General features: G+C 42.4%; 1 protein-coding gene across 2 annotated transcripts; it reads left to right on the top strand.

The window, feature by feature from the left end:
* The first annotated feature begins 221 nt into the window (after window positions 1-221).
* Window positions 222-23,872, top strand: LOC141974737 (protein argonaute-4). 2 transcript variants are annotated; one of them, XM_074934707.1, is made up of 18 exons: window positions 222-264; window positions 4,910-5,075; window positions 5,657-5,777; window positions 8,192-8,373; window positions 9,188-9,324; window positions 9,421-9,555; window positions 9,765-9,852; window positions 10,272-10,419; window positions 10,506-10,625; window positions 11,198-11,326; window positions 11,511-11,644; window positions 13,909-14,093; window positions 14,382-14,541; window positions 16,039-16,354; window positions 17,224-17,358; window positions 18,058-18,159; window positions 18,455-18,654; window positions 19,993-23,872. In XM_074934707.1, the coding sequence occupies exons 1-18, from the start codon at window positions 246-248 to the stop codon at window positions 20,099-20,101; spliced, it is 2,586 nt and encodes an 861-aa protein (XP_074790808.1). In that variant the 5' UTR covers window positions 222-245; the 3' UTR covers window positions 20,102-23,872. The 2 variants fall into 2 exon arrangements, with proteins under 2 accessions (XP_074790808.1, XP_074790807.1); XM_074934706.1 differs by lacking the exon at window positions 222-264 and having other exon boundaries at window positions 4,852-5,075.
* Window positions 23,873-25,387: the final 1,515 nt, after the last annotated feature.

Genomic DNA, 25,387 nt, shown 5'->3' with positions numbered 1-25,387 from the left:
TTCCTGCTCGGGCTCGGTGGCACCGCGGAGGGGATTGTTTGTGCCGCCGCCAGGAGCCACCCGCGCCCGGCCCCCCCCCCGCCTCGCTCCCGCTCCCGCCCCCCCCCCCCCCGTTCCCGGGACCGACCCCACCCGCAGCCACCATTCCCGAGATCAAGCGATACGCGGCGGCGGCGGGGCCGGGGGCGGCGGGGCCCGGGGCGGCCGCGGCCGGGGGGGACCGCAGCGAGGCCGCCGCCGCCGCCATGGAGGCGCTGGGACCCGGTGAGCGGCGGGGTCCCCGGGGGAGGGGGGTGGATTCTGCCTCTGGGGGTAACTTCCTCCGGTGGGGCGGGGCTCCGGGGGGAGAGTGGGGGGTGACTTCCTCCCCGGGGGGGGTGACTAGCTCGGGGGGGGTAACTTGCTCCACTGGGGGGGGCTCCTGGGGGAGAGTTGGGGGGGGTGACTTCCTCCCCGGGGGGGTGACTAGCTCGGGGGGGGGTAACTTGCTCCACTGGGGGGGGGCTCCTGGGGGAGAGTTGGGGGGGTGACTTCCTCCCCGGGGGGGTGACTAGCTCGGGGGGGGGTAACTTGCTCTACTGGGGGGGGGCTCCTGGGGGAGAGTTGGGGGGGGTGACTTCCTCCAGTGGGGGGTGACTAGCTCGGGGGGGGGTAACTTGCTCCACTGGGGGGGGGCTCCTGGGGGAGAGTTGGGGGGGTGACTTCCTCCACTGGGGGGTGACTAGCTCGGGGGGGGGTAACTTGCTCCACTGGGGGGGGCTCCTGGGGGAGAGTTGGGGGGGTGACTTCCTCCAGTGGGGGGTGACTAGCTCGGGGGGGGGGTAACTTGCTCTACTGGGGGGGGCTCCTGGGGGAGAGTTGGGGGGGTGACTTCCTCCACTCGGGGGTGACTAGCTCTGGCGGGGGGGTAACTTCCTCCACTGGGAGGTTGAGGGCTCCCAGGTGACAGGGGAGCAGAGGGTTGGGTGGTCCTCAGGTGGGTGGTGCTGGGAGGGGGAAGGGGGGGTCTTGGCTTCCTCCTGGAGCTGGGGTGGGTGGGTGTGGTGTGTGTGTGTTTCCTGGTGACACTGGGTCCTGAGGAGGCTGGGGGCTTGGCTTCCTTTGCTTCAGAGGGTGCCCAGCCTCCTGGTGAGGCCTGGCTCGCACTGCAGGGAACACTTCGTCAACAAGGATTTGGGGGAGAGCCCAGGTTCAGCTGGGTGCTGGTGTGCACCCTTAATCAGAGGCCTGTCACCCTTGCCCTCTCTTCCATCAGCCCTCTCTCCAGGCCCCACATGTTGAGGGGCCCTATCGGGCTAGGGACACGAAGCTCTTTATTTGATAATATCCTTGCTCTTCTCCAGAGTAGTTTAAATGCATGAGGGAGGGGAAAGGAAGTTGTTTCCGCCTCCTGGGTCCAGGAGGTCCGGCACCTGATGCCAACAAGCTGTGTGCTGTGCTTTAAATTCAGTTATTTTTGGTGTGTCGGGGGTGTATTCTGATATTGACTAAAGACACTGGACATATTGCTAGCAGTGACTGATTCATAGGTGGGCGAAGGAACCCATGCAAATTTCCATTCCCCCTCTAAGTTCTGCCCACCGTAACTTTCCAGCCAGAGTATTATCACCTTCTCTAAATGTTTTTTTGCTGCAGTGTGTTTAAAAGTTTGCTAACTATATTGCAGTGTGTTGTTAACCCTGTCTGCAGTTCTTAGGCCTTTCAGAAATCAGTGATACTTTCTGTTCTATACTGTTCGGTTGAGTATTTCCTAAGAAATATATAGGTGTTTTTTCCTAATAAGAATAGGGGAGGCCATGCTATTAAAAATGCTGTGAATGTAGTGACTTTCATTCCACTGCTATATTTGTAAGTAACAAATTGGGATATGTTTGTGCAAGATTATTGCTGGTGATCAGTGTAGAGGTCTTTCTGGCAGAGGTTATATTGACATGAAACCCAACTAAGTGTATCTCAGTGATCTGTCATTTTTAAAGAGGAACTTAAGTGGGTTGCTAAACTTTACCCACAGATTCACTATACACTTAAAACTTTCTGCATGACAGACAGGCCACTCAGACTGCTACAGGAGTTATTCTACTTAGACATTCTACAATATGATTTGACTTAAAAGTGTAGATGAGAGAGTGTGGAATACAGCCTTAGCCAAGGAAGTGACTTGATGTCAAAGAGGAGCAGTAGGGTGATAGGTTTGAAAATTGGCGTACACACAGTACATTATGGTTGCAAATAAATTGCATAATTAGTGTCATAAAAAATGCTTAACTTTTGAAGGTAGGCCATTGTAGAAAGAGTTAAATCCTGGGCATTAAAACTAAAGCTGTTGGTATATGACTAAATGCCATCTTTTATTGGATGTGGAACTTGGTGAGTATTGTCATATGAGAAAACAGTTAAAGATTAAAATGTGTGCAAGATGTATTTCTTGACCTAAGTATGTATATCTACACCTAGGTTCCAGAATACCTATCCTATCAAGTTGATATTTTTAGGAACTAATCTACAGCGATAAGTTATTGATCTGAAGACCAAATCTTCCCTCCATTAATTCCACATCTTGGGAGATGTTTTGAAAGATCACTGTTATAGTTCTTACTTTGAATGTTTACAGTCTGTTAATCAATGTGTGATGCAGTATAAATTCACACATTTCCAAGAGATCCTCTTTCATTTGTGTAAAACTGCTTCCCCTCGGAGGTACAGTGGTTATAGGCTGGTAATACATGGCAGGAAAACTAGAGTAACAGTGTGTGGAATAGAAATATTTCATCCTAGTGAAGTTGAATGGCCAAAATTAAAATTATGGAAACAAATTATATAAATTTTAGTGAAGCCCTGGCTTCAGATGGAAAATAGCATTTAATTTACTACTTTGTATCAGAATAAGAATGATTATAAAGAGAAGATGTAATATTAACCTCCTTTCTTGACAACAAATGTCTGGAATTGTTTTGATTCCTAATTTATAAAACTTGCAAATACTGAAGAAGGTAAATGGGTAAATATAGTTGGTCATTTAATCTTTTAGCAGGTCAGTGCCCACAAAAGCTATACTGCTTCACACTAATTAGCACAGGATTAATGGATCATCTCTCTACTACCCAAACAAGCACAGTAAACTTTGATTGCGCTCGATGATTCATGCTTTTTAACTTTTTAAAAATGAAACTATATCCTATGACAAGCTGTCATTAGTTAAAATAACTATTTATACAAGTGCAGTGCCAAAGGTGCATATGGCATGTTTGAAAAAATCCGTGCCCCAAGGAAGCTGGTGTGCTGATCTCCTCAACTTCAGAGAATTGATATATCAAATGGACTACATCGACTTGGAGTGTCACCCTCTAAGTACTTTAGCACTTAAAGTATTTTAGTGTTAATAATCACAAATCTATAAATAAATATTGGTAATTTAGTAGAAACTTAGAAGTCTTCCTATAAAACAAAGGTATGTGGCTTCTTGGGGTTTAGCCTTGCATGCAAAAGTTTATTGCTGCATCTCTAAGGTATAGCTGGTTCCCAGCATGTCTGCTTTCCTTCCCGCCCCCTGGGATAAATTCAGACCCTCGGTTTGTCAGCCCTTTGACTGAAAGGGACACTGTCAACCTCAAATTTAGTCAGCTAAAAAAAGCTTTTAGAGCAGCTTCAGTTGTTAAATTTCTCAAGGTATCCTACCAATTTTTGTGGCTTTACAGTCACTCTTTTCTATTTTTCAAATGTCTTTCTCTCCTTTGTTGCTATGCAAAAGACTCAAGCAGGGAAAGCTGCCTACACAAGGGGAATAGTGAAACTGTGACTACACAGAATGCTGTCAAATGCACAAAATAAACGGGGGGGGGGATTTTTTTTTTATTCAGTCACTTCAGTTCAAGTGTTTAAACAATAGTGAGTTTAAAAAAATCAGACAAATTTGACTTACAAATGAGAGCCCCTTTAAATTATGTAACATTCCAGTTATAACTTATATATTTGAGGAAACTGGCAAAACATGACATTGGCTAATTTGAGTTCAAATATGTCTTCCTTCTTGAAGCCTCTGCAAATTTTCTCAGTAGAAATAATTTAAAAAAAAAAAACCCCAAACCCTCAGATTTTTGTAAGCTATCTTGACCAAGTTCTATTAACAAGACATGGCTGTCTTTACACTAATAATTTTGTTGAAAACATTTTACACTTACTGTTTCCTTCCTTTAGGGAAAACTGCCCTCCTCACTCCCATCTTTGTGTTGGAATTTGAAATTGGCCTGAGCTTTGTTTACATTGAATAGCATTTCACTGTTAGCATGTCAACACAGCATCTTTTGTGGTAGTGGAAAGCGCAATATTTTGTGTCAGTCCTATATAAAAAAGGTATTTTTAATTTATATTATAGAATAAAAAAACTTCACCAATTCTGGATACTATCAATTTTCAGATAAAAATCAGACCTCTAATCACTTGATCATGCCAAGAATCTGTCATTAAAATCCTGACTCTGAGCATAGTACAGCACATGGAAGCCTGTAATGGACTTAATAATAAACTCTCTATTATTCACTAATGATACCATATGTGGTGATAAGAGTATATATAGTATACAAAAGACTAAATTCCATCACAGGGCTCTGACCTCATAAATCGTGTTTACGTAGGTAGATTTCTTGTAAACTAATCATAGCAGTAACGTATGTATGTTTTGGGTACATAATTCTGTTCTTCATGAAAATCATTTAGAGCTGTTAAAAGGCAATGGAGCGACTAAGGAGCACTTTCATTTGTAAATCTTGCAACCTGAGCAAGGCACTTCAGACTTTGTTCCCTCGTCTGTCATAAGGAGCCTTCAGTTGAATTACAGCCCTATGTACAGGTGGGAGGACATTGTGTTACATGATCATTTATGATCTCAAACTTGTTTCTCTGACTTTCACAGGGCCACCAGCCAGCCTCTTCCAGCCACCCCGCCGCCCCGGCCTGGGAACTGTTGGGAAACCCATCCGTCTCTTAGCCAATCATTTTCAGGTGCAGATCCCTAAAATTGATGTTTATCACTATGATGTAGATATCAAACCAGAAAAGCGGCCCCGGAGAGTGAACAGGTAAGGATGGCTTAATAAACACTGAAGCAGCCTCATTTTAAGGAAAGTCTGCTTTTTGGCATTTCTCCAGCTGCTGTCAAGTATAGTTTTATATATGCGATGTCGGTAATAGTTGCTGATTTAGCAATGAGCCAGGACTAGGGCTCCTAGGTGCTGTGGAAAAATAAATTCTATCCTATTCTCAGAGAAAGTTGTATTAAAAGCTTTTATAGTTGGCCTGTAGATGTAGAAAACATCAAGAAATATGTTGTAGGAACAATCCTACACTGGTCTCCCAGGGGGCCAAATAGTTTTTTCTGTCTATAATTTAACTAATGGTGCAATTTTGGTAGAAGCCATTTGTTCTTTGGACCAAATTTTTGTGTTCTATTCTGCACATGTGTTTGTCCTGTGTCTCTGTTCAGGGGCAAAGGGGCTGCTGGCAACTTGGGTATGTGCAGAATCAGGTGCATTGTTGTCTCTGATAGCTACTGGTTTCAGGCTTGAGTGCAGTTATGGCCAATTATAATAACTGTGCTAATGCATCACTGAATTTGCCTATTCTTCAAACTAATCTATTGAACAATGCCATTCCTCTTTAGGGAAGTGGTAGATACTATGGTGAGACACTTCAAGATGCAGATATTTGGTGATCGGCAGCCAGGATATGATGGCAAAAGGAACATGTATACTGCACACCCATTGCCTATTGGGAGAGATAGGGTAAGTGTTGTGGTAAACGGCTTTAATCTTCCTGTGACATGTTGCCATACCAACACTGCAATACTATGTATAGTTTATGAAGTGTGCTGGGATAAAAGGTGCAATAGAAAGAAATCTTACAGTTAGTAGTATTTGAAAACCAAGGGGCAATAGGAATTGTGTGAAATCCAAGGATTTGGGTTCTTCAGTGGACTCTTTTCCAGGAGCTCTTATGTGTGTGAACTTGACCACGACAGTGTAAACCAGCACACTGTGTGGTCTGGAGGCTGCTAAGACAGATCACGCTTCTTGGTGTAAATTTTTCTCAGAAGGTTGTTAAAACCACTTAGGGCAATACTGTTAGCTGCTTGACTATTGAATGACCTTTGAATTGTACTTTGCAGCAAATGTGCTGTTCTGGTGCGATTGGATTTGTTTAGGCAAGTACTAAGACAGGAAAGGGGTGCCACGGTGCCAATATGCTCTAGCACTGGCTACACTAGTTGCTTCCAGACCTGGTTTTGAAGTTCAGAACCAAAACAAAGTACAGTTTTCTACACTAGACTCTCAATTTTTTCACCATCTACTTGAAAACAAAGGCTTTTATAGCTCACTTCCTCTCTACAGACTTACGGTTTCATAGTACAGATCCTTAGTTACACATGTTAATTTACTTAAGAAAAGGAGTACTTGTGGCACCTTAGAGACTAACCAATTTATTTGAGCATAAGCTTTCGTGAGCTACAGCTCACTTCATGGGATGCATACTGTGGAAAGTGTAGAAGATCTTTTTATATACACACAAAGCATGAAAAAATACCTCCTCCCACCCCACTCTCCTGCTGGTAATAGCTTATCTAAAGTGATCACTCTCCTTACAATGTGTATGATAATCAAGTTGGGCCATTTCCAGCACAAATCCAGGTTTTCTCACCCCCCCCCCCCAAAACCCACTCTGGTACCAGTGGGTTTGGGGGGGGGGGAAGAGAAAACCTGCTTAGTCTCTAAGGTGCCACAAGTACTCCTTTTCTTTTTGCGAATACAGACTAACACGGCTGTTACTCTGAAACCTTACTTATATTAGTAATTTACTCATGTAAATTTACTTGAGTAAATCCAAGGCAAGGAACATTTTCATTAAAACTGAAAACTTGAATGGAATCATTTTTTCTTAATATTAGGTTTTCTAAGACTTTTAACAGACCATCAACTTGTCTGCCTGATGATGTAATTTATATTATGGTAGCACCCAAAGTCCCAAACTTGGAGTGGAGCACAGTTCTGCTATCCAAAGATGCAGGAAGACAGTCAACATCCCAAAATGCTTAATCAGAACAGACTAAAACACAGTTTAAAAGCAAAGAATAGCGGGGAAACATGACATACAAGCAAACTGACCAGGCTGATGAGACACATGACTTGTTCTAGTTCCTATTTTTAAATACATTTTTATTAATGGTGTCAGAGGTATAGAGAAGGGAAATAGTAGAAGAAGGTGAGGTAAATAGGAACAAGGGAGGAGTGGGAAGGAAGTTGAGCACAGAGTGTAATGTAGCATTTATTGATCAACAGTTACCAGATATTTCAGATGCTTCCTTTTGGTTTCTCACAACAATGTCAAGGAAGTTAGTGGGCCTCTTTAAATTTACTCTTTCTGAGGATAAGCATTAACACACTGTCACCTTCCAGTCAAGCCTTACGTTTACAACTCTGTAATTTTCAACTGAAATATTTTAGTGTGTCCTCGTTCTTAATAGTATGTTGGTAGAAATATATACCAAAAATTCCAGATTTGGGTGAAATCTGTGTAGATACTCAGTTTTCTGGAGAAAATAACCCTACTTTACTCTCCATTCTGAGGACCAGATTAGTGGTGGCACACTGCCATGTGAGGGAGACCCTGTAGGCTAATGGTGGAAGAGAGTACTTTTCAAGTAGCATGCTCAACCTATGGGGAAGAACACTTTGCATCCCTTATAGATCTTTGCTTCCCTTGGTGATTGATTGTGGTGTTGACTGGTTCCCGAGGAAGTTCAGAGCATTGCCTTGAAGACTAGAGGTTAACATACCTTTACTGTGGTTTTATGGACACAAACCAGCCTCTTCCTATCAATTCTTTGGGACAAAAAGTGGGTGACTAATCATAGCACTCTTCTTTAGTGCTTTGGTGTTACCATATAACCTCCAGTTGAAGATAATGGCTAATACAAACAGAACCTCAGAGCAGCTTCTTGGTGTGACTAAATTACCAGGTTTCAAACTTCTCTATGCAGCTACTCTTGTTTGCTGTAGAATTCCCTTAAATTTTTACATCCTAGTTGAGAAACCACCTGTAGACTCAAAGCAAGTCCATGAGAATGAGTGTTGCTTAGTGTTGCGCTAGGGTATTGAGTCTGTTAATTTATGTTTGTGCTGCATCTGCTCTGGTTGTTTAGGTGGATATGGAGGTGACGCTCCCAGGTGAGGGGAAGGACCAGACATTTAAAGTGTCTATTCAGTGGGTGTCAGTGGTCAGCCTTCAGCTGCTTCTGGAAGCTCTGGCAGGGCATTTGAATGAAGTTCCTGAAGACTCTGTACAGGCGCTTGATGTAATCACACGGCACCTTCCCTCCATGAGGTGGGTACTTTTGATTGCAAGTTTCCTAATCAGTGTGGGCTTGTATCAATCTGTTAAAATGGTGCCTATTTGCTGTTTCTCCAAACTTAAAATACACTGCTGCAAAAGGGGTGAAGGGATCTGTTGTGTGACTTTTTTTTAATAGCTTTTTGATTCATACTTGCATTAGAAGAAATATGGTCTGCCCCATGGCTTAAATTCTCCCCAAGTATTTCTTGAAGCCTCCGGGACTTGGAGCTTCTGCCCCATGGGGCACGCCAGGGCTTCCACAAGTTTGAAAATAATTTGCCAGAGCCCTGCTCCGGTCGGCTCCAGATGAATTTAAGCTCTGGTCTGCCAACAGGACGCATGGATTCTGTCTGAGGTTCTGATAGTAACTTTCTGTGGCCTTTCTAGCTGCTTTATTATCTGTAAAATTCAGATGTGTTTCATGTGTGTTAGGGCTCTCCCATCGACTCCGGTACTCCACCGGAATGAGAAGCATAAGGTAAGTCGACGGGAGAGTTTCTCCCATCAACCCAGCGCGGTGTAGACACCGTAATAAGTCAACCTAAGGTACATCGACTCCAGCTACGTTATTCACGTAAAGTTGCATAACTTAGGCTGACTTAGCCCCATAGTTACATCTAAGGGCAGGTCTACTCTAACACTTGTGAAGTAGTATAGAAATATTAAGTACATTTTTAAGCACTACTCAAATGAGTGTATAAGAAATACTGGGTTCCTACTACATATATTAGGACTTGAACTTTTGGGAACCCGGGGAATACAATGAAAGGAAGAATCTAAGTGTTAACTCCTCCTGTTTCATCAGGTACACCCCTGTGGGCCGTTCCTTCTTTTCTCCTCCTGAAGGTTACTACCACCCTCTGGGAGGAGGAAGGGAGGTTTGGTTTGGATTCCATCAATCGGTCAGGCCTGCCATGTGGAACATGATGCTCAATATTGATGGTATGCAAGAACTTCTGTTTTTAATGGCATAAGAAAGTTCCTCCTCCCCCTACCTTCACCTCCTCTAGACTAAATATCCTGTCTTTCTGTTCTTAGTATCGGCGACTGCTTTCTATCGTGCACAGCCTATCATTGAGTTCATGTGTGAGGTCCTGGACATTCAGAACATCAATGAACAGACCAAGCCTCTTACAGACTCCCAGCGTGTTAAGTTTACCAAAGAAATCAGAGGTAAATGAATAGTTTAAAAACTGCTGGTGCAAAATATTGGAAGCCTGTGAGCGTATTAAATTGTGCTACCAGAGTTCACAGGTTGCAGATGCTGGAAACTGGCCTATTCCTTGTCACTCATCTTTCCAAGTTGAAAGTAAATCTTAGAGGTGGTAATAAGTTGACTGTGTCTGATTTTTATTTTGGTGGCTTTTGTCTTGGGTTTTCAGGTCTAAAAGTAGAGGTTACCCACTGTGGCCAGATGAAGAGAAAATATAGAGTTTGCAATGTTACCAGGCGACCGGCGAGCCATCAGACGTATGTACACAATCTCCTCTATAAAGTGAAAGCTATTGGAGATGCTAAGTGCCTTATTTCTACAAGGGTAGCTGGCTCAGGAGTCAAAATATCCATGTGACTTTAAAAGAATTCTTAATTTTACGAGACTGGAACAATGGCAGTGGATTTGGGCTACAACTGTAGTTTCTCCACAAGATGAATAATTAGAGAGATGCCTTGGCTTTTAAAATGTCTCTAAAGCCCTAATTTTTTAACTTGGCTTCAAGTCCAATGCCCATTGAGAAACTCTTTTATACATACGTTTACATAAAGAGAAATAATAACTATAGAAAATGGGCATTTTCAGGGCTTTCAAATATATTCTCTATATCACTTTTTAAAAATTAACCACTTCATTGCGAAGCGTAATCAAAGCAGTGCATTTTTTTTTTTAATAGGTTCCCTCTGCAGCTGGAAAATGGACAGGCTATGGAGTGTACAGTAGCTCAGTATTTTAAGCAAAAGTACAGTCTGCAGCTGAAGTATCCTCACCTTCCGTGTCTCCAAGTGGGACAGGAACAGAAACACACTTACTTACCACTTGAGGTAAAGAGTCTGATAACTTTTAACTGGCACTGCATTATGACTTGTTTCACAGGCGATAAGCCATCTCTAATTCCGTTGCTGTGTAGGTATGTAACATTGTGGCAGGCCAACGATGTATCAAAAAGCTAACAGACAATCAGACATCAACTATGATAAAGGCAACTGCAAGGTCGGCACCAGACAGACAGGAAGAAATCAGCAGACTTGTGAGTAGCTGTGGTTCAACTTTATAGAAAATAGTCATAAGATTTTTCCCTTCCCCCTCAAACATTTTTTCTGATAGAAAATTTTCAAGTTGTGTGTATCACGTTTTTTCACCATAGATGGGTTTTGTGTATATCTTTCAAATGGTTTCCATTTGAAAAATTGTAGCAAAATCCATAGAATTTCTGATCCCTTTTAGGTTCCTCTGTATAAGCAGACTAGCCAAGAATAGAAGAAGCTTTCCCTTTTTAGTGTAAGCCAGTGGTCCTCAAACTTTTCGGCTCTCACCCTCCCCTTAGCAGTAATAGAATGTATCTGCGTTCCACGTGCCAGGAGTGGAGTCATGGCCAGGCTGCAGCCAGGAGCAGGGGCCACAGCTGAGGCCAGGGGCAGGGCAGAGCTGGGTGGCACTCCCAGCCTCTGCCACACACCCCTGGACATTCCTCCATGTGCCCCACAGTTTGGGGACCACTGACATGAGGGGATATGGCTTGAGCCACTCTGTGCTTCTTGTGCTAATAACAGCCACCTGAAATACTACGTATGGTTATGATGATGTTCTCCTGATCTCCAGGTGAAGAGTAACAGTATGGTAGGTGGACCGGATCCGTATCTGAAGGAGTTTGGCATTGTGGTCCATAATGAAATGACAGAGTTAACAGGCAGAGTATTGCCAGCACCGATGCTGCAGTATGGAGGCCGGGTGAGTTCTTGGTATCTATTGTAAAATAGCTTGTTGTAAGAATCAAACTTATGAAGCATTAGCGGGTATGTTGTAATTTAAAAGTTCACTTGTACACAAACCTATAGAGAATACTATTGACTGCCTTATCAAGCTGATCATAGTTTTTAATTTTTAAGTTGTCTTTGTCTTTGACTTTATCTAGAACAAGACAGTAGCTACACCAAACCAGGGTGTTTGGGACATGAGAGGGAAACAGTTCTATGCTGGCATCGAGATTAAAGTTTGGGCTGTTGCCTGCTTTGCACCTCAAAAACAGTGCAGAGAAGACTTGCTCAAGTGAGTATCTTTGTGCTACCAGCAGTTATGACATAACATGATATGATATAACATCCACTAGGAAGGTCTAGATAATATTTAGCCCTGCCTTAGTGCAGGGAACTGGACTAGATGACCTATTGAGGTCTATTCTAGTCCTTCATTTCTATGATAACTTGATGTGAACACATCTAACACAGTAAAAGCAGGAAATCCTTGCCCTGTAGTAGCTTAAATATTTGCAACTTGAAGGTGGGGAATAACCAAGTCTGTAACCTGAATTGGTTAACTTTTGTAAACTGTTAAACTAGGAAAAGGATTAAGGTGCTCATATAGCCACTGAAATGCTATCTTTGGAGAAGGCAACTGCCTATATGGCTCTGCTTTTTTCCTCCCACTGCCTGCATTTGGCCTATGTTTCTCTTCTGACTGTTGGTCCCTTTGTTTTCCTGACTTGCTTTTCACTTGCTCCTCATTCTTGAACAGCTTCCCAGTCAACATGTACCGAACTCCTTCCCTCTCCTCCAAAAGTTCTAAGTACCATCTTGGTTCATTATCCATATAGGCTTTCAGACGGTATACTCTTGATGCCAGAGAGTCTGAGTTAGAATATCCTTCGTGTTGTAAAGCACTGTAGTAGTGCAGAGAGCGGGATGTACTTATTGAGCTATTCAGTGTTTGTGTAACGTTCTACTGAACTCACTTCTTACAGAGTTCAAATTTCTTTATTTTTAGATATAAACGAAACGCATTATAAACATTGTGTAGCTAAACCAGACTGTTAAATGTTTAGTACCGTAAATATGTATGGCACTTTACATAACATAGAATAAGACATTGTCCGTTGTTTTCTCTGTCAATATCACATGGAAGCACTAAATTTTTGAGGGTTTTGGTGCTTCATTTTAGGGATTCAGGAGGGAAGGGAGATTACTATAAATGTCAAACTGTTTCAGATTGGATTGTTAGAGAGGACTGGCTTAAATCTGCAAAAGCAAGGAAGCTGAGTATCTGGAGAACCTTGCTTGACTAACTGTATTATCAGTATTGCAGTGGTTTCAGACAGTGGCTACTTTTAAATGTATGTGCTGGAGTATTCTGCTCATTATGAGATCTGTGCAATATAAGGGCCCAGTGGAGTTGGTCATGTTGGGGGCGATTTAAGACAACTATTTACCTACTTCTGTAGTATACAAAATGAACACAACTAAATGTTTAATGAGTCTGATCCTTTGGTAATGTTGAACTCTCTCTCTTTTTTGCTTGGTACAGACAAGTCTGTTTGAGGCATTAAGTCTCCATTAATGCACTTATTATGGTACCTGCAGCAATCTCCTTGCGCCAATAATTCCTTGACCTGGGTGTACATTATATATTTCATGTTCTTATAGGTTCTGTGTGCAATGACGCAGGGTTAGTTGATTTTGGAACAATAACTGAATTTCCTGTATGTGCATTTTAATTCTAACTGTAATTATTGCATTAAGTTGCTATTTAACGTCTTGCTGCAGTTTCAGTTTACAGAAGTAATTTCCCGTCTTAAAGCAATAGTATCCAACAGTTTAACAATCACTGAGTTTTAGTGGTGGGTGTAGTGATATGATTTAAAAAAAAGGAAAGTCCCACCAAATAAACTGTGGCTTTTGTTAATGTGGGACTCAAATGTGATTTCTGCATGCAAAACTCCTGTTGACTTCAGAGAGTTACCTGTGTGTAAGGACTTCAGGATAAGCCCCATTATTGTTAAGCCAAATTTCTTCAGATATGCCAAAGGCACCTGTCCTTGGTGAACAATCTATGGCTGGTTCAGGTTTCTACAATTGTGCTCATGTAACTCATGTGGCTGAGAGGACACTTGAACAATTGCAGTGTGAAGACCTGAAAAGTTTCTCTTGAGTCAAAACTGGAACTGTGCTAGTGAAGGTCTAAGTTGGGTATAATTAAAGAGAATTTTAGCAGTATAAAACTGACCGTGCAATGGAATAGTGTAGAGCAGGGGGTTCTCAAACTCGGGGTCATGAGGTTATTATGTGGAGGGTCGTGAGCTGTTAGCCTCCCACCCAAACCCTGCTTTGCCTCCAGCATTTATAATGGTGTTAAATATATAAAAAAGTGTTTTTAATTTATAAGGGGGGGGTCGCACTCAGGCTTGCTGTATGAAAGGGGTCACCAGTATAAAAGTTTGAGGATCACTAGAGTAGAAGATAACGTGCCCAGAGGACTGAAATGACTGAAACTGTGTGGACTGATTTGCCAAAAGCTCTAATACTTCGTTTGTTTTATAGGAGTTTCACAGACCAGCTGCGCAAGATCTCCAAGGATGCGGGAATGCCAATCCAAGGCCAGCCATGTTTCTGTAAATACGCACAAGGCGCAGACAGCGTGGAGCCGATGTTCAAACACTTGAAGTTGACCTATGTTGGACTGCAGCTCATAGTAGTGATTCTTCCTGGAAAGACGCCTGTGTATGGTATGGAAAGGAGATTATAAAGTTAACTCACTGTACATCATCTGTACTTAAAGGTGCATAATGATGAGATGGGTAAAGAGTAGCAATGCCTTTTTCTGTGATGGGTTTTCTAGAGGTTGGTTAATATCACTTTACTTCATAATTGTACAGATACAGTTACAAAGAGTGGACTCTCATTCACTGTTGAATCTTTAGACTCTTGACCTACTTTTCAGATGTCTTACAAGGGGGAGGTGGGGGAGCATTGATGCTTCTGATAATCAGAATCACCTTGCTTTTCTGTTGCAGCTGAGGTTAAGCGTGTTGGTGACACTCTCTTAGGAATGGCCACGCAGTGTGTTCAGGTGAAGAATGTGGTTAAAACCTCACCCCAAACTCTGTCCAATCTTTGTCTGAAGATAAATGCAAAGCTTGGAGGGATCAACAATGTGCTTGTACCTCATCAAAGGTTAGATCAAATTTAAAGCTTAAATGAAGGCCTAACTTAGCAGGCAAAATGATTATTTTGGTCTGCTTTTTAGTAACTAGAACGGTACCGTTCCAAACAATGGGTGGGTTAGAAATCTTCTGTAGATGTAGATGCTTGTGTATTAAATGGGACAAGCGATGATGCCTTCTGTTTTAGAACTGAAGCCGCACAACATGCTGTGTTATACATTGTGCCTTAGGACAAAGCCTGCCTCGGGGGTCAGACTTGTCCAGCAATGTGGCTGGACAGGAGACAAAGGTTGGAGTAAAATAAAATGAAAAGATGGGAGAGCTCTAAAATTCTCAAGTCCCATCAGTGTTGGTCTTCTGTTAGCACATGACCATTTTCTGAATTGCATTGGGAATGGTCACCCATCTCGTGACGACATGTTTCCCCTTCTTCCTCTATAACAGGGGTGGCCAACCTGAGCCTGAGAAAGCGCCAGAATTTACCAATGTGCCTTGTCAAAGAGCCACAGTAATACGTCAGCAGCCCCCCACTAGCTCCCCCCTGCTCCCAGCGCCTCCCGCCCACTGGCAGCCCTGCTGATCAGTGCCTCCCCACACCTCCCAATCAGCTGTTTCGAGGCATGCAGGAGGGTGAGGAGCAAGGGCATAGCAGGCTCAGGGAAGGGGGTGGAAAGGGGTGGAGTGGGGGCAGAGCCAGGGGTAGAGCAGTGAGCACCCCTCAGCACATTGGAAAGTTGGCACCTGTAGCTCCAGCCTATACAAGGATGGCCTCATATTCACTTCTGAAGAGCCACAGGTTGGCCACCCCTGGTCTAGAACCAATGATGTGTAGTAAACTGTCTAGACCTACAGTTTGATGGATGACTACATCCAAAATTGTCCTCCAGCAAGAAACCTATTTTTCTTGCTGCTTTGTTACATACGGAGCACGTAGTCAAACTGGCTGTGATTCCTGATCAGACACCTGTTGTCTTTATCACAGACCTCACTTAGCTTTGTAGTAAGCTGTAAAGCCTGTTCTGTTGCTCATTTCCACTAACCTCCCTGAATAACCCCCACTCCCTTTATGTCTCTCCATTCCTGCTTCTGTGTCCTTATCCTTCCACCTTCCCATCCAAGTATCTCCTTAAACACCCTACTTCTGGGAGGCCTGTACACACTAGTTCTTCTCTTCTTGTAGTGCTCTTCCAATAAGTGAGAGAAAGTGGGGAGGTGAGTGAATTGTGGCAGATTAAACTTTAACTTTCAGCCACCTGCACCTCTTCTCTCCCCCCCCACCCTTTTTTTTTTCTTTTTTGGCACTTCCCTTTTCACTTCCTTTGTCTGTTCTCTCTAGATTGCAAGCTGTTTGGGGGCAGGGACTCTCCTGTAAAAAATACCTGGCAAGTTTTCAGTTGTTAAGGATATTTCAGATCTACTTGTCTAATCTTTCCTTGTCAGATGACTTGCTACATTTAACTCTTTTTTCCTTCCTTGCTTTTGACTAAGCCTTCTTTAAATTGAACAGGCCCTCTGTGTTCCAGCAACCAGTGATCTTCCTGGGAGCAGATGTCACTCACCCTCCTGCTGGGGATGGAAAGAAGCCGTCTATTGCTGCTGTGGTAGGCAGCATGGATGGCCACCCTAGCCGCTACTGTGCTACAGTGCGTGTGCAAACCTCCCGTCAGGAGACTTCCCAGGAGTTACTGTACAGTCAGGAAGTGATCCAGGACCTGACTAACATGGTACGAGAGCTGCTGATCCAGTTCTACAAATCTACTCGCTTCAAGCCCACACGGATCATTTACTACAGAGGAGGAGTTTCAGAGGGACAGATGAAACAGGTATTTTCTAATGACATTTCTTTGGGGTTGAATGAAGTCTTGCCATTGAGAATCTAAATGGTATTGGCAAATGAACCCCTACTGGAGGGGGAGACTCCTTAATGGATGGCACCCTGGCACGCATGGCAGCCTGAGCTCACCTTTATCTACATCAGCTGTTTAGATGAAGATTCTTACGAACGTTTCTCCTCAGAGAGTGGCTTGATGGTGCTAAGCTTCAGTTTTGAAACACCTAGACCCTGTAGAACCAGAGGCTTGAATCTTGTGAACATCAAGACAGCCCTTTGTATAATACTTGGGGAAAGGTAGACTGAGTGTAGGTGATCAGATCTGGAAGTCTTTGGGGTGAGAGACTCTCGACAAGAGGTCTTGTCTGCTCCATGCGGGTGCTAAAAATCCAGTTCTGCTTTCTGGAGGAGCTGGGTTTGCTCTGGGTTACTCAAGGTTAAAGTTCTCCTCCTCTCCATTGTGAGTGAAATATTGTGGCTAATAGGCTGCTGCCCTCCACCCCAAAGACTGCTCTGTTAGTGAGGCTGTTTTATAGCTAGATAAATACACTATTGGATCCTTTTGGGGTGAAAGTAAATGTAAGGTGACTTAGTTGATCAATTCATACCTTAAACTCAGTTGTTGTTTTTTTTTAAATCCTATTTAATGTAAGAATGAGGCTTAATCAAACCTGAAGGACAAGGATTTATTTTTTTATCAATCTTCATATAAGCAACATTTTAAATTTTCCTTTTGTTTTCCCCCTCAGGCATGCACACAATTAATTGTGCTTTGAACTGTACTGTTGTGAAATTGCATCTGTTCAGAGAAACCAATGAGAATACTGACCTGCATACTGAATTCATCACTTGTACTTCTAGGTAGCTTGGCCAGAATTGATTGCAATCCGGAAGGCTTGTATCAGTTTGGAAGAAGATTATAGACCAGGAATAACCTACATTGTTGTGCAGAAAAGGCATCACACTAGACTCTTCTGTGCTGACAAAACTGAAAGGGCAAGTAATGTTGTTGCATACATAAGTGGAGGAATTGTGTAGAAATGCGAGAACAGCTGGCTGGGGATGATGTCCAGTTTACTTACCAGAGTAGTGGAATGATTCTACTCTACAGTAAGCAGTGTTTCTAAGCAAATCAGGATCTTGTGGCATGGTGATCCTTGGCACCAAATTGGGGGTCTGAAAACTTGCCTACTTTGTCTCTAAATATGCATGGGTCTTATTCATTTCACGAAACAGCCATCTTTTCTCAGGAAAGTTCCTGGACTTAAGAGTGCATGTGTATTGCAGGTCCCAGTGAAAGGGTCTGAGCAGGGAAATTTATATTCAAATTAAACTTTCAGTGAAAGCTTGTGTTTTTTAGGCCTACTCCCACCTATAGTTATAATGGTGCTACCAACAGCCCTGTTTTAAATATATACTGACTGGCATGGGCTTTCTCTGGAACCACATTTTTACTGTTAACACTGCTCAAGTCTAGGAGGTTAGGTACATAGAGGAGTTTATAGCAAGGATCCCAGAAAATGACGCACCATGTTGCAACCATCGTTTAATCCTTAGCGTGGAAAAGAGCTTAGTATTTCCTCACTTTCATGAGCGCTACATTCACCAGAAACTTAAAATAAGTCCGTCCTGGTAGGGCTGCATAAGGGACACATGCAGAAGTAAATGTACTAATTACAATCTTTTTCCAAACAGGTGGGTAAAAGTGGTAATGTACCAGCAGGCACTACCGTGGACAGCACCATCACACATCCCTCTGAATTTGACTTTTACCTCTGTAGCCATGCAGGAATTCAGGTAATCTTCAGTCTGCACTAGACTTGTGCTGTTGGGAGCAAAATATCCGTTGGGAGCTGTCGTCACTCACGGATGACATCACCTGTTTACAGTTTGAGCAGACTTGCAGTTCTATCAGTTTTATTTAACACATGATGAATCGGTGCTAAGATTCTGATATATCACTTGAATATAAATCTCTCTAGAAACTGCTTCTCAGTTTCAGTTGAATGATACTGATTCAAGAAGTCTCTAGAGCTCCATCTGCCTTAGATGGATATAATCCAGTTAAACAAGTATTTGCCTCCTTCACCAGGGTACCAGCCGCCCATCCCACTATCAGGTCTTGTGGGATGACAACTGTTTCACTGCAGATGAATTGCAGCTGCTAACCTACCAGCTGTGTCACACGTATGTCCGCTGTACAAGATCAGTCTCCATTCCAGCTCCTGCATACTATGCCAGGCTGGTAGCATTTAGGGCAAGATATCATCTTGTAGACAAGGATCATGATAGGTAAGGAGTGAAAGGCTTCTGTCTCTTTTTATAGTAGACTGTTTAACATGTCTAAAAAGATCTGTTTTACTTGTAAGTGAAGAATAAAATCTTGATAACTCTTCTTCCTTTCCCTTGATACCAATCACTGATTTGAACTGGCCTTCTGTGTGAAACAATTTGGTGAGTTCTCAGTCTAGTCCTACCTCAAACAGCAATGTCTGACCGTGTTGAGAGGCTAAGAATTGATTGGGGCATGGAGACAGCGTCGCCCTTCTTGTTAACTGGGATCCCTCCAGTTCAGGGGCAGGAAATTTGGCAGAGCTGTGCAGTGCTCTGTGCCTGCCCTGGGCATATATAGCAGATGTAGCTCTCCAGGATTGTCAGTCCGGCAGCAAAGTCACTAAAAGTCATTAAAAAAAATGTAGCCTTTCTCAGTAGCCTGGATATGCCTCATAAAGCCAAACTATCAAATTTGGTGGTTAGTTCTTATGCATTTCTATTTTTTTTTTGTTTGTTTAACTGGATGGTTAACAGCCATGGGAAGAACTGAAGCTGAGGTCAGAAGAGTGTTTAACTTATTACAGCAACACACTTGTGTGGTTTTTTTAGATCATTACACTTTCCGTTTGCACAGTGTGAGCTTTTTTTCCCAATCTTATTCATTATGGAAAAAATTAATATTTTTCTTTATGTAAGTTTGAAAATGTAACTTCAACTGTTCTGCCTCCCTTTGCCCTTGAATGGGTTTGTATTCGAGTTACTGCAGCTAAAGCACTGTAGCAGGAAGTTAGGTTTTCCTCCTCTCCAGCTCCTTGTGCACTTGGGAGGAGTCCTGAAACTGAGTTTCTGGCAACTCTTGTTCGCTAAAGATCCCTTAGTACTTTTCAGGTGGTGTATTTGAGGCAGCATTGGCCAGAAGACGTATAGGTCCAAATGCCAGGAATGCCTCTAACCCAGGTTTACTATGGACTCCCTCAGGCTTTGGGCAAGTCACTTCACCTCTGTTTTCCCATCATTACAAAGGAGATACTTAGCTCACAGGTGTTGGTAGGAATTAATGTTGGTGAAGCACTTTGAAATCCTTGGATGAAAGGTGCTGTAGAAGTGACGATTGTTGGACTAAAATGGAATGTGGTCTAAAGACTTAAGTAAACTATACTAATGGAAGATTCCTCTCTGCACTAATCTGTATGTGGATAACTCATGATCAGCTACTGGCCTAAGTTAGTCTGGTCCTGGAGCACTATCTCTGTAGTCAGAGATAGCAGGTACAGAACCTTGAGTAATGAACGGTTTAAGTGTGTTCGTTTTTGTCCCATTGTACATAGCCCTCTAAATGTGTCTGCATCTTTACAGTGCTGAAGGCAGCCACGTTTCAGGACAGAGCAATGGCCGGGATCCCCAGGCTCTGGCAAAGGCAGTGCAGATCCATCATGATACCCAGCATACAATGTATTTTGCCTGAGTCCATCTGGGAAGACGAGGCAGAACCGGCAACCCACGCAGTCCTGAAATGTTTTGAACGCCTACTGCTTATAGCTAGGTCTCAGTCTATTTCAGACAGTGTACTACCAGCAGCTCTGAACAGTCGCACTGAATCTACACTTCACAGCAAAGTCTGATGCACCAACACAATTGAGCCATTTGTTTTGTTGTTTTAAGTAATAGAAATTCATGAACTGTCTTTTCTGATGCATTGGACTGAATTTTTACCTCAAAGCGCAAAAGGCCGATCATCCTGAAATTTTTAAAAGACTTGGCATGAAAGATTTTTATTGAATATTTTGCTAGCTATGGTTTTTAAGTTATCTCCTCATCCCACTAGTTTATCAAGATGACGAATTCCCTGTCTTCATGCACTGCTTAGTAAGTATGCATATTATGGCGAAACATTTTACTCCAATTCAGTGTAACCATTCTATTGTGTGGGGCCATAGATATTTTTTTTAATGGAGATTTTAGATTTCACTACTGTAAATGCCTTTTAACAAACATTAACTTTCACAGGTATTGCAGGTTTTTGTCAGTTTTACTAGTTATCTTTTTAATCTCTGCAGACTTGGGCTGCAAAGCAATTGCACTATACTACGGATTCAGCTAGGTGGTTCTTGTTCTGTGAATGTGTAACATAACCAGAGAGTGATGCCTGGCAGCAGGTTTTAATTATGATGGTTACAAATAATACTGCCGTGATCTGGTAACAAGTACTGAACCATTTCCCCTTCTAAAAATGATAAAATATTTTAAAAAAATTAGCTTTTAGATATTTTTCAAACTTTTACAAAAGTGCCCACTTTATGCTGCTGTGTGGTTTGATAAATCTAAGTGATTTTAAAACTTTTCTCATAGAAGATTTAACTTTGGCAATAAATTTTTTTTAAGCCCCCCTGACAGTGTAAAATTCTAGCTGAGGATTGTGCATGAGTTTAACCAACCTTCTTGTGTCATTTTCTGAACACACAATTTGGCAGTTTCTGAAACTAATCAGAAAAGACGCACTTCCATGGGTTTTTTTTAATAATTATTTTTAACTGTTTTATATTCACTGTTGGTGTCCTGTCTACCCCTTTTTTTTATAAGCTTGGAAATTGGGTGTTATATGTCGGAAAGGCTCGCCAATCTGTACAGTTCTAAGTGTATTGTGTGACCGTAGCAACCTGAAGCCTGGTACCAGCATTTTAATCCCCCCTTTTTTTTTTTCCCCCTGGAAATCTAGGTTGCTCTCACAATTGCATTCAACAGCATGTTTAAAAAGTTTAAATCAAATATATTCTGTCCCGGACAAGGAATTAGTTGTTTTTATTTGCTTGGCTTTTTTCAGCTAAAATGTATAAAAAGGAAGAGGGACTTGGCTTCACTTAATACTTTTGGAACTCACAAACCTAGTACATTGAGAATAGATTTCTTTTAGGGTTAACATGAGTTAACACAGACTAAAATCTTATTCTGAGATTCAACATAGCTAACGTTACACCATTGCAGAAGCTAAGACAAGTTTGAAAAGTCACCAGCTATTGCACTGTGGTCTCTGCCATTGGTGTGGGGTTTGCTGCTAAGTTGTGTGTTGTTCCTGAGCTTGGAAACGAGCCCTCTCAAAAGCTCAGCAATATGAAATGCTGTTTTTTCCTTCAGTCTTCTAAATAAGCTTGTACATAAAATAAAGTTTACATTTTTAAATGCTGTCTTTTCAGTTGTACCTGAGTAAACTGAAGCTTGTCTTCAAGACAGTTTTTATAACCTACTTTCAGAGTAGTATGCCTCATTAAAATTAGTTTAAACTTTTTCTGTTGGAAAATGGGACTGGAGCAAGCTCTGCTCCTGGCGTGTAGTGTGGACAGGTTTAGATAAGGTTCTTTTTAATTTGTTAAACTTTTTTTAAAGAATACCTCACTTGGATAATAATCAGGACATGTGGGTGGGAGACTGACTGCTGCTTCAGCTAGACGGCTGCTTTTCTTAATACTTGTTCAGGGAGAATACAAAAAACCTTTTAGAATGAACTTTGACCCAATCTATGGTGAATTTTGGCACCTTGAAGAGAAATTGAGCACCCTTTAGCTTATAGGATCAAAGATCACTGTGGGTTCATGCACTAGGCAAGAATGTGACTGATTAGTCAAGGGTGGATAAGACTGAGATTTAATTTTTACCACCAGATAGATAGATGTCCAGTGCCAAGCACTCCTAGTTCAGATTGAATGAAATGAGAGCCTCTTATCTGCTTGCCTGCAATTAGCCTGAATATTTAACCTCAAACTGTACAGATTATTAGACCTCAGCTAGCTCTGGGAAGCGTGGCAAGAACTTTCTAACTCAGTCTTGTGTTAGAACATCACAGGAATAAAATACTGGTAAGGGTGCAGTGTTGTCACTTGGAGAGGGAGAGAGAACCGAAGAGCATTCTAGATTTAGAATTATTGTCATTGAAGGGTGCGTCTTTTGGGAGGTTAGAACTGCAAGATCAAAGTTGCAGCAATATTATTGTATACAGTTCTGAAAGCTGAGTGATGAGGTGCAGCTCGATGATCTCAATTACCCCTTGGGACTGACTGAATCGTTATGCATGTGTCAATCAATGGGAAGATGTGCATTCTGTAGCTGTAGTTTTTAGGGTGTTTGGTTTTTTATAAATAAAGCCTGTTGGCCACTGTTTAGCTATGTGGTGTGGAAGATTTTAAATGTAGCAAAGTTTAATGAGTTGGGGGCAGGGGCAGTTGACAGTAAAGAATAGCAGAAACCCCACTTTTGAACCAGTTCTGCTTTCTTTGTAAACGGTTGGATTCTGAACAAGCTCTGGAAGGAACCAGTTGGCCCATCTCAGACAGTCAGACGGGACCAACTTATTTATTCTTACTGTAAGTTCTACAGTTTAGTGTAGTGCCTGTGGGTGCATCCAAAGGGCATAAAGGGTTGTGATCGACAGGCAACCATGCTTCTTCGGCCTGGTCTGCACTAGAAAATGAGGTCAGCTTCACCGCATCACTCGGAGCTGTGACAAATCGACACCCCTGCAGGACGTAGTTCAGCTGACCTGTCGACAGCGCTAGGCGGATTGGGAAGAGTTCTTTCACCAGCATAGGGAGCGTCCGTACAGAAGGACGGCTGCGGTGCCGCTGTAGCGTTTCAAGTGCAGACCAGCCCGCACAGTACGTATCTTGTTCCAGACAAATTTCAGAGCTTATTTATCGATATCAAAAGTCTTGCCCGACACATGGGCAAAGGCATCATCTTGTTCAGATAGCGTTTAACAACATTTCTCTCTTCCCCCCCTCCCCCCCCCGCCCCAACTACCTTTGTGGATGTGCTGTAGGATTTTTCTTGCTCAATAGCAAGGCAGTAGCTCTACTTTCATTTTAAGAAAGCAGAGTTTGGAGGGCATTGTATCAATACTGTTTCAACTGCAAGGCTTTTTCCTTGTGAAATTTGAGGAAAGATCTTGTAATATCACAGATTTTCTTATACCTTGCTATTGACATTTTCATGATATTTCTATGTCTAGAGGCTGAAACTTCAATGTAAAATGTTTGCATTTGTTCATTTTGACTTATGATGTAATTTTTGTTTCTATATTGTTAGACTTGTAATGTTTAAAATTGTATTTTATTAAATTTGGACTGGATGTATGTCTATAGCAATACGAGGTACTCTTTCTAAACGGTTATGGGTGGGTTAGCAGCCCCATGTTGCGATAAGATGCTGGTCGTGTACAATTTGCAATGTATTTTTTTTAGCCTGCAGGGATATTTTGTGTTCATGTGTCCAAAAAAATAAAAAATTGGCATTCTTGTGCCAAATGTTCTGTTTTTTTCCTTGTTGGTATCTAATAAAAATGCAGTGTACAGAATCAGCAACAGTTATTGTTGCTTGTAAACAAACGTCTTTCTTAAATTATTTAAATTGTAAATTAAATCTTACATAACATGTAACTGAAACTGTGGAACTCATTGCCACAGGATATTGAGCCCACAAGATCAGGATTTAAACAGATTAGATGCTTGTACTGATAACATCCCAGTTATATTTAAGAAGGTAAATAAACCTTCCTACTTCAGGTAAGATGACCAGAACAATATATCAGGACACATGGGAGGGCAGCCACAGGCTCACTCGCCCCCCAAACCCCCCCCTCCCCCGGGCCAGCTCTAGGTTTTTTGCCACCCCAAGCACAAAAAAAAAAGGGGGGGGGGGGAGTGCTGCCGAAGCAAAATATCAGGACAAATGGTGTCCTGACCGTACATCGGTCGGGACAGACAACTAAATATCAGGACATCTAGTCACCCTAGCTTCAGGGCCTAAGCCAACTATTAACTGACAAGATTTGGGAAGAAATGTCCCCTAGGGGTAGGTTATTCCATAATTGTCCCCAGTGGCATTTTTTACACTATTTCCTGAAATATCTGGTATTGGCCGTTGATGCAATCTGGACTAAATGGACCACTTGTCATATCCAGTATGGCAATTCCTACATTATACGGGCACAAATTAGAGTAAGTACAGGAGCTAATCAAAACTGAATAAGAAAGTGAGGGATTGTTTCCTTTTAATAATTGCATACTTCCGCAGTACAAGTAGGTGACCAGGGCAAAAATAGTTGTGCCCGGTGCAAAGGGAAAAACAACCACAACTATAAACAGAAATTCAATACATTGGATTGCTTAAAATAACTTGTATCTTTAATAACCTACTGCTTCCTGCATCTCCAATTTCTTTCTGCATGTATTGAGCAAGAGGAGGAACTGTTCAGGGGCTTTAAATTATCTAAGCCAGTTAAAGGCAAAACACAAAGATGGGGGAAGCACTTGCTGATGGAGTTGCCTGCCTAGCAGGGAAAGGTGATGTCACTTAATGCCTAGCATGACTTCGGTGCGTCTGAAAGTGCCAGTGGGCGACGGGAGCAGCGCATGGGGGTCTAACAGTTTGTCAGGCCTGTACACTAGGGCTATGGCTACAGAGAGCTTCCCCATCAATTAATCCACCCCAATGAGCGGTGGACTCTGTCAGCAGGAGAGGCTCTCCTGCCGATGTAACGCTGTACACGCTGGTGCTTAAATCAGCATAAATTATGTCATTCAGGAGGTGGCTACTTCACACCCCCTGAGCAACATAACTTATGTTGAGTTAAGCTATGGCTACGCTACAGCCTAAGTATCATCATGTTACGAAACTGGTCGTTGTAATGCCTGGAAATGCAGTGAGAGTAAACAGTGCATCCAAGGAAGCTCACGCCTAGATCTTCAAAGGTATTTAGGTA

This window comes from Natator depressus, chromosome 19 (genome assembly GCF_965152275.1).
Source record: "Natator depressus isolate rNatDep1 chromosome 19, rNatDep2.hap1, whole genome shotgun sequence".
In the NCBI taxonomy this organism is placed as follows: domain Eukaryota; kingdom Metazoa; phylum Chordata; order Testudines; family Cheloniidae; genus Natator; species Natator depressus.
Note: the sequence above shows the minus strand (reverse complement) of the source record. Positions and strands in the feature narration are given on the sequence as shown.

Bases quoted from the DNA above. Each gene is read 5' to 3' on its own strand.
- LOC141974737 (XM_074934706.1), top strand. From the start codon at position 4,867: ATGATCATTTATGATCTCAAACTTGTTTCTCTGACTTTCACAGGGCCA. The intron at 11,327-11,510 runs GTGAGTTCTTGG...GACTTTATCTAG, and splicing joins TGCTGCAGTATGGAGGCCGG to AACAAGACAGTAGCTACACC. The intron at 18,160-18,454 runs GTAATCTTCAGT...CTCCTTCACCAG, and splicing joins GTAGCCATGCAGGAATTCAG to GGTACCAGCCGCCCATCCCA.